General features: G+C 38.2%; 2 protein-coding genes across 2 annotated transcripts in view; one reads left to right on the top strand and one right to left on the bottom strand.

Moving 5' to 3' along the window:
- The window catches only part of LOC109406155 (RING-box protein 2), a 226,138-nt gene that overhangs the window by 106,313 nt on the left and 100,422 nt on the right, over positions 1–19,403 (bottom strand). The gene's annotated exons all lie outside the window — the stretch shown is intronic.
- The window catches only part of LOC109406109 (facilitated trehalose transporter Tret1), a 78,785-nt gene continuing 64,984 nt past the window's right edge, over positions 5,603–19,403 (top strand). Inside the window, exon 1 of the mRNA XM_029866550.2 lies at positions 5,603–6,333. Within this exon, the coding sequence (XP_029722410.1) occupies positions 6,259–6,333 (75 nt within the window). The 5' untranslated portion in view covers positions 5,603–6,258. The remainder of the gene's footprint in view (positions 6,334–19,403) is intronic.

Genomic DNA, 19,403 nt, shown 5'->3' with positions numbered 1-19,403 from the left:
AATTTTATAAAAAGAAGCTCTATTTGAGAAATTCCACAAAGGGTTTCCCTTGAAGTTTCTCCAGATATTTCTCCAGAAACTTCTTCAGAAATTCCTCTTGGAAATCCCTCACGAATTAAATTGGGATTTCTTCAGATACTCGTCTCGAAATTCAATGAAGACTACTCCTTGAGATTTCAACAACGAATCTACTGCAATTTCACCTGATATTTCTTCAAGGATTCTTTCAGAATTTCCTCCTGACACATTCCACGCGTTACGTTTTGCGCGAGAATCAAACTTTTGCTTCCAAAAATCGTTACGTTGTTAAATACATGCTAACCAGCATATCAAACGATCAGATTTGAATAGATGGTTCATTTTATACTTTCTAATTGGGAATTGAACTTTTATACTTCGAAAGAAATCAAGAAATACAGCGTAAAAAGTTTCAGGTACTAATAGAAGAATATAAGTAATTATCTTCATTTTGATGCAAAAGAATCAAAATCGACAACAGGAGCCCAGAAATATCGTTCAATGAAGTTCGAAAACCGCGGTGCAGAAGTGCGTGGAATGTGTCTCCTGGTATTTCTTCTAAAATTGCTTTAGGGATGTATTTAAATATATCTCAAAAGACTTCTTCAGAATTTAACGCAATTCTGCAGGAATTTCAGCAAGAGAAAACTTCATAAGCTGTTCTTCGTAACTTCCTCTGAAATTTTCTTAAAAAAAATCTGCAGAGATTTCTTTGGAAAGTCTTCCTAGTCTTCCTCCTTGAGTTTCTTGAGAAATTTATTCAGGAGTCAGATATTTCTTTAGATATTCTTTCAGGAGTTGCATAAAACAAAACTGGCAGAATTCTTGAAAGAATATTTGAAGAAATTTCTAAAGAAATACCTGGAGGACTGTCTAAAGGAATCTGAACAATTTTCTGGTGGTATCTTTGCAGGTTTCTAGGAGAGATTTTGAAAAAAAAATCTTGAAGGGTTCCTGGACAAACAATCCTAGAGTAATAACTGAAGTTATTCTTGGAGAAATTTTTAGATTGCTCGAAAAAATACTTGTAGAAACTACCTCTTAAATTCCTAAAAAAAATCAAGACATACTTCTGTAGGAACTCAGAAAGTAGTTTCAAGAGCAAATTGCTTGAGAAATTTTTGGAGGGATTCCTGAAGGAATTTCTGGAGAAATTTTTAAAAAATGTCAGCAGAAATTCCAGCACAAGCCGCAGGCTAAGGACTGGTAGAAAGTAAAAAGAATGCTGGAAACTAGAGAATCTTTAGCGAATCATTTCCAACCCAAGTAACACACTTGTCACCGAAGAGTCACGGCGGCGCAATTTTGTGGCGCAGAAGTAACTGTGACTTCCTTCTAACAAATAAATACTTACTTGCTAGAAGTAGGTCACAGTGACTTTTGCGCAACAAAAACCTGCGCCGCCGTAACTCTTCGGTGACAAGTGTGTTACTTGGGGAAGTATCACCGGATGAAAATTAGAAAGAATCCCTGAAAAAAAGGTCTGAATAAATAAGCTATGCCTAGGAATAAGTCCTAAGCAATACCTGAACTCTGGATAAATTCCAGCATATTTTAAATAGTTCCTAGAAAAATTTCTGAACTTTTAAAGGATAATCCTGGAGAATCTCCGAGCGTTTGAGAAAAAAAAATGTCCTGAAATTGCATCTTATAAAAAAATCTTTTGAACGAAATTCCAAAGAACAACCCCTGGATAAAGTTCTGATAATATTTGTGGAAGAATTCTTTCCAAAATGTTTAAGACATACATGAACGAAATACATGCATTAGCTTCTGTTACAATCCTTGCAAAAGTTTACTAAAGAATCCCTGAAGAAACCCCAGAAGGTAATTCTGAAGAAGCCCGTGAACTTGTATCAAGATCAATCTTTTGAGAAACTCCTGAAAAAGACCTAAGAAGAATTCCTGGACGAATTCCAAAATAAATCTCTGGAGAACTTTTCAAAGAAATACATGGACAAGAATGGATTGCCGGGGCCCGTGGCGTAGTGGCTACACGTTTGCTTCATAAGCAGATGGTCATGGGTTCGAACCCAGCCCCGACACTTTCGTCAGTTGCTCTTTACCCCTGAGAGCAGCTGACACTGACCATCTTCTGAGCCCATGGCTCAAATGAACCCGGTTACTTGGACATCGGCGAACGGCAACCCATAATGGACCCCCAATCGGACTGGAAACAGGAACAACCAACAGCCACACATCAACATCCTCGTGCTCATCATTCTACCATGATTGGGTAGAAAGTGAAAGCAGCGCAACTGGAACCAGTTCGATGTAGTACAATTAGAAATAGAATACATTTAGGCGCTGTACAAAGTGTATGTACAGCTTCCAATTGGAATCGCTCACGCAGTGCCCTAGTGGACAATAGAGCTGTAAATTAGGTTAAGTGATTGAAGAATAAAAAAAAAAGAATAATTTATTATTATTTGCTTTAATAGCGGGATTTTCAGCCCGTGGCTAGTTTATCTCCGCCAAGAATGGGTTCTAAAGAGATACCTGAAGAAATTTTTGGAGGAATACTTCCTTAAATCATTCTAGGGAATCTTTCGAAAATCTTCCTCATATGAAAATTGTGGGAAAAGGTGATAAATCCCGAAAGAAAAATTTATTTCGTCATATCTAAATTCAATCACCTACAGCTCATTTTAGAAGCTGAACCTGAGGATATGGTATATGAAAAACTTGTGCGGCTAGACCAGTTCTGCAAGAAAGTCACAAAAAAAACAATATTTTTCGAATATTTAAGGTAAATGTCACGGACTACCTTCGAAAAATGCCAATGATATTCACGGTGAATATCATATGGCATTTTTCAAAGGTAGTCTTGTGCAATTTCGATTGTTCTGGTCAATCACGGAGTAGCAACTACGAATTGTACGGTCACCTATGCTCATGCTCATGCTCATATTAAAGTAATTGGGATTTTGAATTATGAAAAATGTATTGATTTTTTTATTTTATACGAAAGAGCATCTTTTTCTGAACCACTATGATTTTTTTTTCAGATTTTTAGAACCTAATTTTGGTACCTAAAATCAATTTCAAAGAGATTTTTTGAAATCACCTTTTGACTGGGCAACTGTTTGACAGCTCCGCCCAGTACAAACTGCGACGAGGAATGATTCGACAAATTGCTCCCATACAGTGCGAGAAATAAGTATAAAAACAGAGCCGTTTTCCATACAAAATAATCAAGTTTAGGGATCAAAATCTCCTTTTCTAGCGATTCGATTGTTGTGGAATTTTGTCTGCAACCTTAAAATAACTAGAATTTTGGCTAGAAATATAAATCATCATCCATTAATACGTTCATATCGACTTTTCAGATTCAAATAAATATAAAGACACTTTTTATATGGAAATAAGTGTCTTTATATTTATTTGAATCTGAAAAGTCGAGATAAACGTTTTCATGGATGATGATTTATATTCCTAGCCAAAATTCTAGTTATTTTAAGGTTGCAGACAAAATTCCATAACAATCGAATCGCTAGAAAAAGAGATTTTGATCCCTAAACATGATTATTTTGTATGGAAAACGGCTCTGTCTTTATACTTATTTCTCGCACTGTACAAACTTCAAATTGATTTTTAAATAGGTTCCCGGGCTCCAAAATTCATGAAAATTTGGATTTCAGCTCAGTTTGACATGCAGATTTAGAATATCGAATTATCTCAACATCGTTAAAGAAGCCAATTTCCATGGGCCGTACCAGTAGGCAAAGCGACAGCACTGCAAGCAGCACTGCTTCCACGGAGTTTCAAGTGGTTTTGAAGGGGTATCGATGCGTGTCAAACCGTTTCTGAGAAGTTTTCACCGGTTTCAACGGGTTTCAAAAGAGTTTCAAGGAGTTTTAAGAGTGGTTTCAAGACGTTTTAAGAGCACCAGTAGGGGGCTTCTAAAGGGTTTTCAGTTATTGAAGCGATTCCCAAAGATGTATCAAGCGATTTAAAGTGAGGTAGCACGGTGATTCAGCTGCTTTTAGGTTCCACATGATTTCAGGGGTGTTCGGAAGTGGTTTCCGGATGATTCCATGGAGATATCAGGAATGTTTGACAAGACGGTTCAAGACGTTTCATGGGGATATGAGAGATTTTGGGGAGTTTGGGGGGCTGTTAAGAGAGTTTCAATGGGTTTTAAAAGAAGTGATAAACAATTTCAGGGCTTTTTGTACGGGTTTCAGAGAGGGGCATTTGGGAGCTTCAGGGGCCTTCCAAGATACCCAATCAACCAGTGATCGTATAAGATGTTGAATAAGATGTTAAAGTGGAGGCGATATGCGTACATCCTACATACGCTTAAATGAAGGCATACACGTATATGGCCTCCACTTTATCATCTTATGCAACATCTGATACGATTACTGGTTATCTGGGTAGTTTCAAGGAGCTTCAAAAGGAGGTTCAAGGCGTCCAAAGAGGTTTCTGATGAGTTTTTGGATGGTTTGAGGCTTCCAGGAGGTTTTGGCAGGCTTTCAAGAGTGTGTTTAAGGGGTTTTAGGAGGGACAACAGCATCAAATTAGACGAGGAATCATAATACCGACGTTGTTTGTACCATTTCAATGCAGAAGCCGAGAATTTATCATAGAGCATTTCCAGCTCAACGCACGAATCGCGTAGAAGCCATCTTTTCCAATCCAAATGAATTTTTGCTCGTGTATTAGCATCTAATTGAGCATGTTTTTTTATGTTATTCGTTTTGCAATATTTTTCACGTAATATATGAAAAAGATGTATGAAAAAATCCTAATTTTAATAAAACGGTTTGCTGGATTGAGATGCCAGCCAATACCATAACATTGGAAATGACAGTCAGCAAAATCGAATGTTTCCTGTCGCCATTTGGTAGCGTCATTGTGCTGAAAGAAGAATCAACCGAAAACATGCTGAAAGCAAAGCAGAGCATAGAAGGCAAAAGCGCAACATATATTTTGGGTTGGGCCAAACAATGTTTCGGCGGCATGGCCACTGCAACAAAATAGTACCTTAAAGGGTCACTCTAGTATCGTGAGCTAGAGCCTCCCTCCATGCTACAGATTCCGGCGTTAGGAAAGTGTTATCTTATGTGATGGTCGATGAAGGTGCGTTGCATCGCTTTCGGATGGGTTAAACCTGGCGGGCGAAAGAGGAGAAAAGTGTGGGAAAATTCCACTACCCATACAAGCATAAAGGCGATTCGGCACTGGCAACCGCAGCAGCAGCATAAGTTCAAGTTGCAACTCAATCCGCAAGACGAACATTCCAGAAGGTGTCGCCTCCGGTGAGCGACGCATCGTTCGAAACATGCATAATGTGGGAGGTGGGTGTCGTCTAGGTTTATGCTACACTAGGAGATGGGTGGCATCGGTTTCTTGGACATTGATGACTTCGACTAGAATCGCGAATGCGGATTGATATATCCCTCGGTCCGATCGGTGGGCGCGCGCGAAGTTTACGTTTACGTTTGTATTGGGTATCGTGACAGGGTGGTGTATGGGTGAACCGCGTGGATATGTAGAGTGTTTACAATACTACAACGACGGAGAATCGTGTGGATACACAGTCGGGGCGAGCGTGCTGCGAAGCAGTATTTAAGCAACTTCGTATCCACTAGTTCAGATCTTTGATGAATAAAACCGCGTACGCTGAAGTGCCCGCGAGTTCGTCCGCGATACACCGCGAAATAATTTATCAACTACTGTAAATTACTAGAGAGCAATAGCACAGCAACTGTGTGCAACATTGCATATCGAATGCTTCACGTGTGACCGACGATTTTTTTTTGAAATTGAAGAAGTGACACAGTGCATCCACCGGCAATCGGGTTGTCTTGGTAAAGTGAACGTGCGGGTTTTTGCGTGTTTTGAAAATATTGTGTGACCTTATAATGCAATATTTCTTCGAAAGTGCCTGAACGAGAGGCAGCTATTGAAGAAGCAAACCAAAATAGCAACAGAAGAACCTCAGAAGAGCAAACGAAGCAATATCAATATTCGGATAAAGAAAGGTACCGCTGGTGATTGGTGTATTTCACGGCGCCGTCGAAAGAAAGCAAGACGCAATTTTGAAAAGTGATTGATTGTTTGTCGTTTCGTAAAAACAAAATTGCAAGTGTAAATTGTAAGCCATTATACAAGTGAATAATTGTGCAAAGCTACTTAAACTGGTAATAAAACCGAACTTTGTGACATTGTGTGATATTGTCGGAGCAAAAACGGTGACCTTTGGCGGTAATTTGCTCAAGTTAAGGTACAAAAATGAGCTCTAATAGGCAGGGCGGTCCGGTGGGCCGCATCGTTGACAAGATAAAGCGTACGATGACAAACGAAGGGGTAAGTGTGAAGGTGTTTTTTCGTCGAAATGGAATGTAACAATCCTGAGACATTGCCTTCGCGGATGACTAGCGCGCGAAGACTTCAGTGTACAGTGAGCAAAAATAGGATTTGGCGGTTAAACGATCGACAGTTCGGAGTTCAAAGAACACGACCTGTGTTGCAAGTTGGGCGAATTCTCAGACATCAACACTTGGCGACTATCCTCCTGTGTCACATGCCGTGTGTGTGTCAAATTGAATCCTACGTTATTCTACCGGAATCAATGCAAACAAAATACCGACTCGTATCCACCACACCGGTGCGGTTGTGTTTACTCAATCAATATTAGTTTGCATCCACCGCCATGGCACGGCCGTGGCCGGGGACTTGAAATACGGTCGACCTGATTTCGAAAAATCACATGTTTCGTCTCACAGTAGTGGCGGGACCGGTTGTTGGTCTTCTACGGATTTGACATTCAGGAAAGGTCGAATGTTTTTTTGTTGCTCCTTCTCTTCGAGCCCAGACTAATAACATTCGCAAAAAAAACTTGTTAAGAGCCTACGTCAATGTGAAGCGACAACACGGTGACGATGCGTCGCCACTTCTGTTTTGCGCGCAAAATTTACGTCATCGAGGACCACATTGCCGACAGAGAGTATTTGACGACGGCGACGCGGCGTCGACGCCTCCGGTTGGCGCTGTTAGAATTTTTCACGGGAAAATCGTGTAGGACATGCTATAATTATCGAACACACTGCTCGGTCGGAGTGTGTTTAGAAGGAAAGGAATGGTGATTCGTGTGCTTCGCAGGTATTTATTTGACGCGACGAAGAAGTTCATCAAACGCTGTTGAATTTGTGAGATTCGAAACAAGGACAAGGATGATACTCGCATAAAAAGCTAGGAACAACAAAAGATTTGAAGTGTGTTTTATTTTCTACCTCTCTCTCTTCTTGGCGTAACGTCCTCACTGGGACAAAGCCTGCTTCTCAGCTTAGTGTTCTATGAGCACTTCCACAGTTTTTAACTGAGAGCTTCCTCTGCCAATGACCATTTTGCATGTGTAATATCGTGTGGCAGGAACGAAGATACTCTATGCCCAAGGAAGTCAAGGAAATTTTCTTTACGAAAAGATCCTGGACCGACCGGGAATCGAACCCGTCACCCTCAGCATGGTCATGCTGAATACCCGTGCGTTTACCGCCTCGGCTATATGGGCCCATTTCTACCATGATATTTAGATTTTACAAAGTTATAATTACTTCAGCTGCTGCGAATCGAATATTTTGAAAGTCAGTGATACTAGTCGTGGAAAACTTGATTTACTCCTATCTACGCGACCATATTCATCTATTAGATGAGTTAAATTAGATCTATAGAGATACTTTTGAGTTTCAATTCAGTGTGTTTTGGTAGAGTGAGGTTCGACCTTAGTAGTTATGTTGAAAAATATTTAGAACTAGCTGTCCCGGCAAACTCTGTCTTGCCAATCTTGTGGTGGTTTGACAGCTTTTAAGCTCATTTAAGCACCGCACTCTAGATTGGTTTGATTTTGATCATGTTGATTTTCTTCCCAGCTCATGAAATTCTGTACTTCATCATTTTTTTTTACTTTTCTAGTGGATTTTCGTAACTTTTTGTACATATAAACACAGCCACCACGAATACGAATCAAACCATGCTAGACTCATGCTGATCGGTCCACCCGTTCTTGAGTTTTGTTGCCTCAAAGAAAGTTGAAACTCATTTTTATATATATAGATATATAGATAGATATAGATATAGATAATCTATCTATATATTTAAAAATGAGTTTGTAGCTTCTTTGAGGCAACAAAACTCACGAACGGCCGAACCGATCAGCATGACCCTTGCACGTTTCGTTTCGTATTCATGCTGGCTGTGTTTATATGTATAAAAAGTAACGAAAATCAACTCAAAAAGTTGGAAAATTGAGAAAGAACTGATTTTTATGAGCTGGGAAGAAAATCAACACGATCGAAATCAAACCAATCTAGAGTGCGGTGCTATTTTGAGCTCAACAGTTGTCAAACTACCACAAGACGGCAAGACAAAGTTTGCCGGGACAGCTAGTTTAATATAATGAAACACTACGCTACTTACAAAAGTAACTGCATAATAGCTTATGGAGCAAACGCTTTTGAATAAAAACTCTTATTCTTATATAGCAAAAATGTTAGTTGGATAACTTCGTGATTTTACTCTTTATTAACCCTAAAAGGGATACCTGGGGTCCATTGGACCCCAGGCGCCTTTCAGAGCTCGTCTTTGATGGAACTAGCTAGCTAATTACAATGTGTCAGATAATCAGCTTCTGCCACGACGCGTCGTCTCCCAGTCAGGTGCGTTGGAATTTATAAATTCCAAAACCTTCCCAGGTTCTGCAGACCAGATCTCACCGGGTTGCATGCAACCATTATTTTGAAATCTTTGCTTGCGCGTGAATAAAGCACCACAACTGCAAAGCAGATGTTCCGAGGTTTCTCGTTCCGTGTTACAGAAACGACAGATATCACCCTGAATCTGGCCAATATTTTTCAAGTGATACCTGCTCAGGCAGTGTCCAGTTACTAGACCAGTGTATGTACATAGAGCTCTCATGTTGAGCTCCAAGAGCTTTTTGGTTTTATAAGGTTTGGTGTTTTTTTTGTGGGAGATTGTTCTGGACAAGCAAACTGTAAATTGGAACCACTTTTAGCAAGCTCGTCTGCCATCTCATTCTCTTCAAATGCCTTTGTGGTTACCTGGAAGTGTTCTACCCATTCGTAGAACAGGTCGGAGTTTATATATCCGGTGTCCGAAATAAACATTTTTGGTCCAGAAGGGGCTCTAGTTTTTGGCGTTTTCATTTAAAAATAAACGCTGGAGGTCCACAACTCCCTTGCACGCTCATGTCACAAACGGCTGTAACTAACTCTCATCTCTAACCGGAGCTTATTTCGCCAACAACTTTTTTTGCCAGTTGCAGATACATTCTACCTTTGGGACATCGTTCAAGTTGTTGGAAAATATGCCAACCTGCATCAGGTTGAAACCCATCATCCGGCAAGGCTGGTTTGCTTAGGAGTTCCACCGAGAGACAAGTTCTGCCTGCGCATGAACGAAAGCACCCATTCCTTCTCAGCTGCTTGCGACTCTTGATTGAATCCGTGGGGGATGTTGTTGATCTAGGCATCCTGAAACACTAATCTGCAGAAATCCACAAACGACAATCCAAAGAAACATTCGAACAGGGATTTGCAATGGCTTGCCAGTTCATTTTCTTGATCTGTTGACTTGAAACGGCCTAGTTTCTCCACGCCGTATCCCTAAAAACTCAAAACAAAACAAAGCAAAACTTATCATAGTTTCAGCAGCCTCTGTGATTCCGATACTTTTGGCAATGGCAAGTTTCAATTCTCTATTCGCTATCCTCTGCTGGACTTGCTCTAGCATCTAAGGGCTACAAACAGTTCTCTATGACTTTTGCACGTAGTTGAAGCGAAAAAATGTATTGTGCAATTAAGGTTAGGAGCTCGAACTTTCGCCCCGCGATTGATTCGAAGTGTTGCCTCATTACCCGAGCAGAAGAAAATAACAAGTGAATAACATTTCAAGGTATTATTTATCTTAAATACTACCATACCTTGATATGCCCTTCATTAGGTGGTAATAAGAGGCAAAATAACAAACATGAATACCAAAATTTTGTATAAATAACACCTAGCAAATAACAGAAAATAACAAGTCTTGTTATTTCAATAATAAATGCATACCTAAAATTTCAATTGCTGTATTTGTTATTCCAAAGTTATTGAATAACAAACTAATACCATTTCTTGTTATTGAATGTTACATATGTTCGATGACTTCATGATGTAATAGCAAATCTTGTTTTTCGGTTATTTTCGCTGCTAAACTAATAAATACTACATCAATACCAAACTCTGCTCAAATACCTCCAACTGTTATTGTGATGTTCTCATAACATTTCGTACAATAACGCAGCAATAACAATCTTAGGTATTAGAGCACATGTTACTCTTTGCATGGTATTTGTAAGGTATGCCCTTCTGCTTGGGTAGACACCAATGTTTGGAAATAATTCACGAAATCAACAAACATTTACTAAATAAACCTCTCACCGCATCTTTCGAGGTAGTCTTCAAGAAGTGTTCAAACAATGATTGGAATTGATAAAATTGCACATCAAACATGTTTGCCGTGGATCTAAACAATGCTTTTCTGTAGACCAAAACTAACTTTTCAAAAAAAAAAAAAAACTCCGCATTTTTGACTATTACAAACTCAGATGTCAAAATTACAAACTATTACAAACCTCAGATGTCAAAATCCTCACCTTCCAGTGTTTCCAGAATTACTTTTATTTGTATAGTAGTTAGTTGATTGAAACAAAAAAAACTTTTACCCCATTCGAACTTCCGAAGCTGGGGCACTTACTCTACACTCGCTACCCGAGCAGAAAAGAATAGCAACAAAATAACATATCGAGGTATTTATCTTAAATAACATTACACCTCGATATGCCCTTCATTACGTGGACATAAGAGGCAAAATAACAAAAATGAATACCATAATTTTGTATAAATAACACCTAAAAAACATAACAAGTCTCGTTATTTCAACAATGAATGCATACCATAAATTTCAAGTGCTCTATTTGTTATCCAGAAGCTATGAAATAACAAAGTAATTACATGTCTTGCTATTAAATTGAACATTTTTCGATAGCTCCATGATGTAATAGCAAACCTTGTTATTTAGTTATTTTCCCAGCTAAATCAACAATACCACATTAATACCTAACATTGCTCAAATAACTCCACTTGTTATTGTGGTGTTGCGTAGAATAATATAGCTATACCAACTTGAGGTATTAGAGCACAGGTTGCTCTTTGCACGGTATTTGTAAGGTATGCCCTTCTGCTCGGGTAATATTTAAGAGCAAATGTTTTTTTTTTTCAGTTTGTATTGAAATCCAGTCTGGAATAAACTCCAAATTGACTGTAACTTGACTGTACTACTGTCTTAGAATTAAAATTCCGTCAGACATTCCGGGGATACATCTTCTCTTTTTTCATGCATTTCCCATCGGCGACAGCGGGGCCGGGGAGAAGTTCTCATTCAAATAAATCACTCGGAAATCGAGCGCAGCAGCCACAGCTTGTGCTAATTCCACAAGTACACTTTGTTTCACTATAATATTTCAACGTATTTACTTGTAATCAACGCAAAGCATCCGTATTGTGTGGCTCAAAGGCTGCCCCGCAGCGGACAACTGTTTCCCCCAGAGTTTTTTTTTTGCCGTGCATAATTTTTTTCCAGCTTTGCTGGATATTTCCAACCCCGTCTCACTTGTCGCTGCAGCGCGCCTGTAATCGACTCAACCGTAGTCACTGGAAACCAAGCTGAAAACTTATAATCTTTTCTTAAAGTCGATACACTGGCCCTAATTTATTGCTTTGCACTGCGAACCACAACAAACAGAAAATGTCAAACTGTGTAAGTTCACAAGAAGTTCCACGTGAACTTTTTTTTCGAACTTTCGACTTCAAAAAGTATTCAAAGTTCAGAGAAAGTTCACACGCGAACCTGATCGAGCTCTACTATATGATATCAGCATATTGAGTAAAATCCCACAGTGCCTAACACCACATACATGGAGTAGTGGTTAGGCACCGGTTTTCGACGAGGAGAACCCGAGTTCAAATCTCAGTAAGTGAAAAACATCAAAAATTATTTCAAGGTCAATTTGGATTCCACATGAACTAATGTCTCTTAATAATAAATTACTTTTGAGGACTAAACACATTTTTTTCATTTTTTTCGAAGCTTATTTTTAAGCTGAATAGAGTTCCTTCCCGAGCAGGAGAAAATAGCTGAAGAATAACAAACTCAGGTATGGAAAACCGAATACCTACAACCTGAATGAGGTATTAAGAAGCCCTGCATAAGAGGTAAAATACCTAAAATAATAACTGATGTGTTTCCTGTGCATAACACGCGAATAATGACTTCAGGTATGGTAATACCTAAAAAATAATCGGTGATTTTTCCATACAAACAGTGATTTTTCCATATTTGAATAATACCTCAATCAGTCCTCAAATCCAAAATAATAACTCGTTGAGGTATTCTATCAATACTTACAAAATACCAAAATAAGTTATTTCCAATACCTGGACAACCGACCAATACCTGGTTTAGGTATGATACCTGACTTTGGTATGCTCCAGTTATGTGTCAGTTATTCATTCCTGCTCGGGTTTCAATGACACAATGAGAAAACAAGCATCCATTACATGCTTCTCAGTGAAATTAAGAATTGTGTCCGCCCATGCTTCCAAATAAAAAAAAAAATATTTCGGGCATTCTTCTCCGGGATTGCTTCAGAAATTTCTTCATGAACTACCTGACATATTCATCCTGAGACTTCTCTATGGAATCTTAAAAAAAATCTATCAAAGATTCATTCCTCAATGATATCTTAGGTTTTTAGAGTGATTAATGCAGATAATTCACTCCGAAATGTCTCAGAAGATTATTTGAAAAATTGTTGCATGGATAACTTCAGAAATTATTCCATTAATTTCTTCAGAAACCCTTCAGTAATTCCTTAAAAAAAAACTTCGATTGATTTTATCAAGAAAATTTTGGAGGAAATTTAGAATTCCCTCCAGCAATTCCTTCAGAAAACTTTCCTATTTTTTTTCGAAAATTTCACAGAGATATTCTCCAGGAATTCTTCCGTTGATTCCTTTAGACAATTTTTAGTTTTCTTTAGACTTTTTTCCAAAGTTTCTTTTAGATTTCCCCTAAAACTAATTTGGGCACTTTTTTATGAAACCGTTCCTGATTTTTTTCCGGATTGCTTCATGGGTTCCTTATGAAACTCGTTTAGGAGTTCCTTTCGGAAAGTCTCCAATAGTTTTTTTTTAAAGTTCCAGAATCTCCTCTAGAATTTCCTTCAGAATTTTCGTTAGAGGATCCTCCAGAAATTTATCCAAAAAATCCTCTAAGAATGCTTTTATGGGTTTACCTCCGCAGCTTTTTTTTTTTCAGAAATCCGCACAAGAATTCTTCCAGGATATCATCCACAAATTTCTTAAGACACTCTTTCCGCGATCCTCAAACAATATCTCAAAATATCTCCAAGGATTTCTTCAGAAAATGTTTCACAGACTCCTTCAGAAATTCATGAAGAGATGGTTCTTTTAGAAATTTCTCTAAAGATTCCCTTGAAAAACCTAATCAGATTCCTCTATAAATTTGTCAAGTGAATTTTCTAGGCTTTTGTCCAAAATTAAAGCAAGGATTTCTTTAAAAAATATTTCAGAAGTTCGGTCCAAAATCGACAAAGATTTTTATCAGCAAATCCTCTGTGGGTTTTTGTAGAAATTCTTCCAGAGCTGCTTTAAAACATTTTCCAGAGCTTCCTTCAGATATTGCCTTGGGGATTTCTCCGAAAATTCTCCGAGAGTTCTTTAACCTTCGAGCGATCGCGCCGTTGTATTCTGCACAACACATTGAAAAAAAATCTCGCTTTTTCAACTCAGCATTAGCGTGGTGCTGGTGGTAGTAGCCAACTGCGCGAGGTACGGTAGGTTAAGGTAGATTTCTGGGTAAGTCAGATTCATAAAAAAAAATCCAACAGGAGATCCTTCTGAGAATCTCGCATTTTTAATTACAGGTAGAAATTCTCCAAAGAAGGAAATGCAGGAGTTCACCGAGAAAGACTCCTTCCGGATTTCCTCCAGATATTTCTACATGTATTTCCCCCGAAAATTTACCCGACATTTCCTCTGAGAATAACACAAATAATTTCGTCACGGATTTTTAAAGAATTTAATCATAAATATTTCCTACGAATGTCTACGGAAATTTCTGTAGAACATTCTCAAAAGTTTTTTTTCTTGGTATCTTTGCAGATGCTTATCTTATACGTTCTTCATGGTATTCCTGAAGGATTTTTTTCAGAAATTCGCCCACAGATTTCTCCAGAAAATCCTCCAAAAAACTTATAAGATTATTTCTCCAGGAATTGGATGATGTTGGGGTCAATATGACCCAGACAAGCATGCTGAACGTGCACTACGCCATCGTGGTGCGAAAAAAAAACTAGCATCTTAGGAGGATTAAATTACTCCATACTTTTTTTTAGGAATTCCTCCAAGAGCTTCCCAAGAAGTTTTCCGATGAAGTTCTTAAGATATTCCTCTTGAGATTCCTTAAAGAGTTTTCCTGAGATATTCCTTCACAACGTAAGTAGTATTCCTATGATTTCTACAGGGAAGATTTTTTCAGCAATGCCTTCAGGGGCTCTTTCAGGAATTCATGCTGCGATTGCTTCTGATATCCCTTTGAGGAGTTGTTTTTATCTCCAGAAACTTCTCCAGAATTTTTGTGATTTTTCCAGAAATTTCCGCAAGGGATTTCTTTAGAAAGTTCTTCCATATAGTTTTCAGAAATTGCCCTAAAAATCTTCACAAATTCTACTGGGATTTCTTCAGAAATTTTTCCCAGGGTTTTAGTGTCCCTTCAGTGATTCCTGCTGAAATTCGTACAAGGATTTATCTTCAAATAGCTCCTGCGGTGTTCCATCAGAAATATCTCCTGCGATATGTATTTGCCGAATTTGATAACATATTTCTCCAGAATTTTTGAAAAGTTCTTCCAGATATTGCACAAATATTACTGAATAATTCTTTAAGGAATCCCTGAGGAAATGTATAAGTAACCCCTGGAGGATTGTCTCAAGAAATTGCTTAGAGAAACTCTAGAAGATGCATTTGATAACTTTTAGAAGCAATACTTGAACCTCTGAAGGAATTCTCATAACAAAATATTATACAATTTATGAAGGGATTTGTACACAAAAATCTCCGAAGTGCTACCAGGAGAAATTTCTGAAGGAAATCCTGCAGAAACAAATCTTTAAAATCCACTAAAGAAATGAAAATTTGAAATTCTACCTGGAATAACTTGAGATTCCTTTGCAAATACCAGCAGAAAACATAGAAAAAAATCTTGAAAAACGCTGCAAGAATCTTTGAAAAAAAAAATCTGAAGGAACGTCTGAAAAATCCAAAGCAATAATGCCTAAAGGAATACCTGAACGAACTATTGGAAAAACTCCTGAAAGAACTTCTTGGACAATCTTTTGATAATTTTCTAGACGAACTTCCAAATGAATGCCCAAAGAAATCTATAAATAAAAACAGTAATACCTGGAGGAACTTCTGGAAAAGTGCAAATAATAATTACTGAAAAGTATCTGAAAAACATTCTTCGAAGGCAACCTTTCAATTCAACAAACCTTTTTCGAGTTATAGTTTGTTTTTTAAAGAAAATGAGTTTTTTTAATACTCCCTGTTTAAAATTTAGGTGAAAAATATTGCAAAACAAATAATTTGTAAAACATTTCCCGATAGAAGCTCATACATGAGCAAAATTTCATTTGTATTGGAAAAGGTCGCGTCTAAGCGACCCCTGCGTTGAGCTGGAAGTACTCAATTATGTGGTTAGAAGTAGTGGAATTATAGTCCTTTGGGGTAATACTCCTCTCCGTACTTGACTTACATCCTCCGTGTGGGACAGTTTTTGATTAGTAATGGATTAGTGTAGTGTTGGACTTTCTATTTGAGACTTTCATAGGATTGATCTGGGAAAATCATCGTCTTTTGATCTGCCTTGCAAAATAAAATGACGTCGTAATAATCGGAAGAGAAGTGAATGAAGGGTGACTTTTTGTGCAGATAGGCCCTTTTGAGAAGTCTGACCAATAAATGCTCTAGATGTTCCATCTATATGTGACATAAGTTGTCAAACACGTTGACACTTTATCAGAATTTTGACTTTTTGTCAACTACCAAGCGACTCCATTATTTTGACTTGAGAATTTCATTTATGGGAAAATACCAAATTTTGGAGCGATTATCGTAAAATTCTTAAACGCAGTTAGCACAATGCAGTTTATTGGATGATGGTTTATAGTATGTTAGCTAAATTTCAGTTCTAAATACCAAATAAACAAAATAAAGTCTTTTTATAACACATGCTCGTACAAAGATCGAACTGCGTTTCCTTGAAACAGAACGTCAAGTGGCAGAAGCATATTTTATCGTAGGTTGTTTACAAACATCTTGCTTGGTATTTCGACGCAACAAGTTCAAAAATCGTAAATTGCCAGCCACTATTTGTGTTGTTGTGGCCGATGACGACAATTGCCATCTCTACGATCGGTCTTTGGTGTTTTAATCTTTAACCGTGCGTCACCTTGATTTTTTGTTTGACCCGAATTAAACTTTACGCTTTTTCATTTCGTTGCCCCTGAGATCTGAAAAAAAAAACACATTCAACAGGTTCTTGTTTCCCTGCCTGCGTTGTTCCCTGTCCTATATCGAACCGGTAGAATGAAATGATGTAACATGACTACAACGTTGCGCAAAAATAAAAGAGCTACTGATGGGAAAACGGGCACAGACAGACGAAGGTGTACTGCTTGCCAAAATGACCAACCGAAACGTTTTTGGCTTATCATCAAAAATGCTCCGCACGTTTTGCACACGATTATACAATATTTGCAACCGGTAGAAAGCAAAAAGAAGAAAAATAACGTTTATTGTGACGACAACACAGACTGGTGGATGGTAAGGGTTACAATTACGGAAAATACCTACGCACGCATCTTCATGGTGAGATAACAGAATACCATAGTCATACGGTTAGCCATCCGCTAGACATCATCCTCTTCCTAATCCCACCTGTCACAACAAACAGTTCGCAATTGCAACGTGCCGGACTGAGCCGAGGGCAATTTATCACAACGCAAATTGCCGCACATGGCAGTTTTATACTTTCGGATTCAATTCATTCAAGTATATTTGAAAGTGCAGTCGTCATTCAAACTGTGGCCCGTTGCTGGATGCTATTCGACTCTAGCGAAACAACCCGGTGAAAAATAATTTCGTCTCTGATGATAGAACTTGATTGAATACTTTAAAGTAGATGTTTGAACTTAACTGCAAGCTTAACTGATACTTTTTCAATAAACGTTCCAGACCAGAAGTAAGTGAGCTAAGCGATTCTCCGCTTGTTCCATACATGTTTTAAATCCTTACGACCTGAAATGGAGTCCCACTTAATAGCTTTATTGTGCAATCAACAAAGCTGTTTAGTAGGCCTAGCCACTTTAATGTCTATAATGCATCTCCGATGCACTACAAGCATTATGGACAAGAAAAACGATCGAAATTTAAAATTTTTTTTGGAGAAAAATGACGTTAAAACTAAGGAAACTACATCCTAGTTTGCATTAATGACGTTGTTTTTATGAACCTGTTGAAAATAATTGCCCTTGTAACAGTAAAATCTACAATAATTGAGCAGCACTTTCAAAAGGGATCTGCCTCCTCTTCACAATGAACGAACAAAAGCAACGCAACGGTGTGATAGTAGGATAGTAAGTGTGGCGCTAATAAAAAACAATCTTTCTCGTGGGCAAGCGCCGTTCGTCGTTTGGCATTGGGCATGTGCACTACACGGTCAGAAAATTCACTCATTTTCGAGCTAAAGTGGGACAACTCAAAATTGAGTAATTTTTTTTTCCAGCGATAGCGCTGGCCCAAGTGCGGAAAGCTCATCAGTTTAAGCCGTATAATATTCTTGATGATGCGAAGAATATTATACGGCTTAAACCAGTTGGATTTTTGCACTTGGGCCAGCGCTATCGCTGGAAATGCAATTTACTCATTTTTTGAGCTGTTCCAGTTTAGCTCAGTTTTGTGTGAATCTTACTCATTTTAGAGTAACATTTTCTTAGCGTGTAGTTCACCGGGGCTACATGTGACTTCAGGTTCATCCTATCTCTCCTATCTGACGTATACACCATGTTTGTTTGACTACCATACCATGCAGGTTCTGTACGTGTAGATTGGAATCGTTCACCGGCGGCAGAGACCGGTGAAAATGTTCACGGAGAGAACGTGGATGGAGAGAGCGAACGAATGGCGAGCGAGAGCATAAAACCATATCATTTCGTTCGACTGATTGAAGCGCCTCTGAGCGGGCACTAGGCGAAACCGTAGCATAAGTATACATACAGCGTATTTATGGACCAAAAAAGATGAATGAAACCAGATGATGTCACTCGATGGTGGGATTCCCTCGCGGTAGGGGTGTTGTTTATCCATGTTTTCAGAACAATTAGGCAAAAAAGCGTACGTGTTTTTGGTCTTGTTTACCGGACTTGGTCTTGTTTTTTAAGAAACAGGTTATTTGGATACTATATGAAGAAATAACAAATTATGCAGTGTGAGGACTTTTTTGTCAACAACAATTTAGAGTTGAGACAATTTTGTTGTCAGAGCGATAAACAGTTGATGTTTCATACTTGATCAACGGTTCCATCTCAAATTTGCTATTGGCGAAGCTAGGGTTTTGAAGGGACCCAGGAGGACGAAAGCTCATATGACTTAACTCTTGCATGGAAATCAGACATATGAATATAAGAATTTGAAGAATTTCATTTACTTTTGCATCACCTAGTCACTTTTCCACGTTGCATATAGTCACCTTCAATAATTCCAAAGGATTTATTTATTGAACGCTTACAGCGCCACCTTGCAGCAAAATTCGAAAACTTAAAATTTCTGCATACATTTGGCCAAGTTTTCCCATACAAACTTCATGCGTTTTGAGCGCCCCCTTTGGCTCAACCGATTTTGCTCAAATTTTGAACGTAGCTTCTGGGAGCCCAAAACAACTGATTTAGGAGGTAAGCCTTGGTATTTTTCGAAATTTTTGTTTTTCATATAAGTGTGGGCCACCCTACTCCTCAGGATGAATATGAAGGTGTTTTAAAAAGAAGTAACAAAATATCCGGCAATAAATTGACAAAAGATAAGGCAAGGCATGTTAAAATAGATCAATCTACTAAAAATTTGATCGCTATAACTTTTTTTCTTTTTATAAACAATTTAAAGCTCAGTCGAACGTTTTACAAAGCAAATTATATCTCGCGTTACATTTGAAAAGGGCCTATCCCTAAAATGTAAACAAATTGA

The sequence above is a fragment of the Aedes albopictus genome, chromosome 2, assembly GCF_035046485.1.
Source record: "Aedes albopictus strain Foshan chromosome 2, AalbF5, whole genome shotgun sequence".
NCBI lineage: Eukaryota > Metazoa > Arthropoda > Insecta > Diptera > Culicidae > Aedes > Aedes albopictus.
Note: the sequence above shows the minus strand (reverse complement) of the source record. Positions and strands in the feature narration are given on the sequence as shown.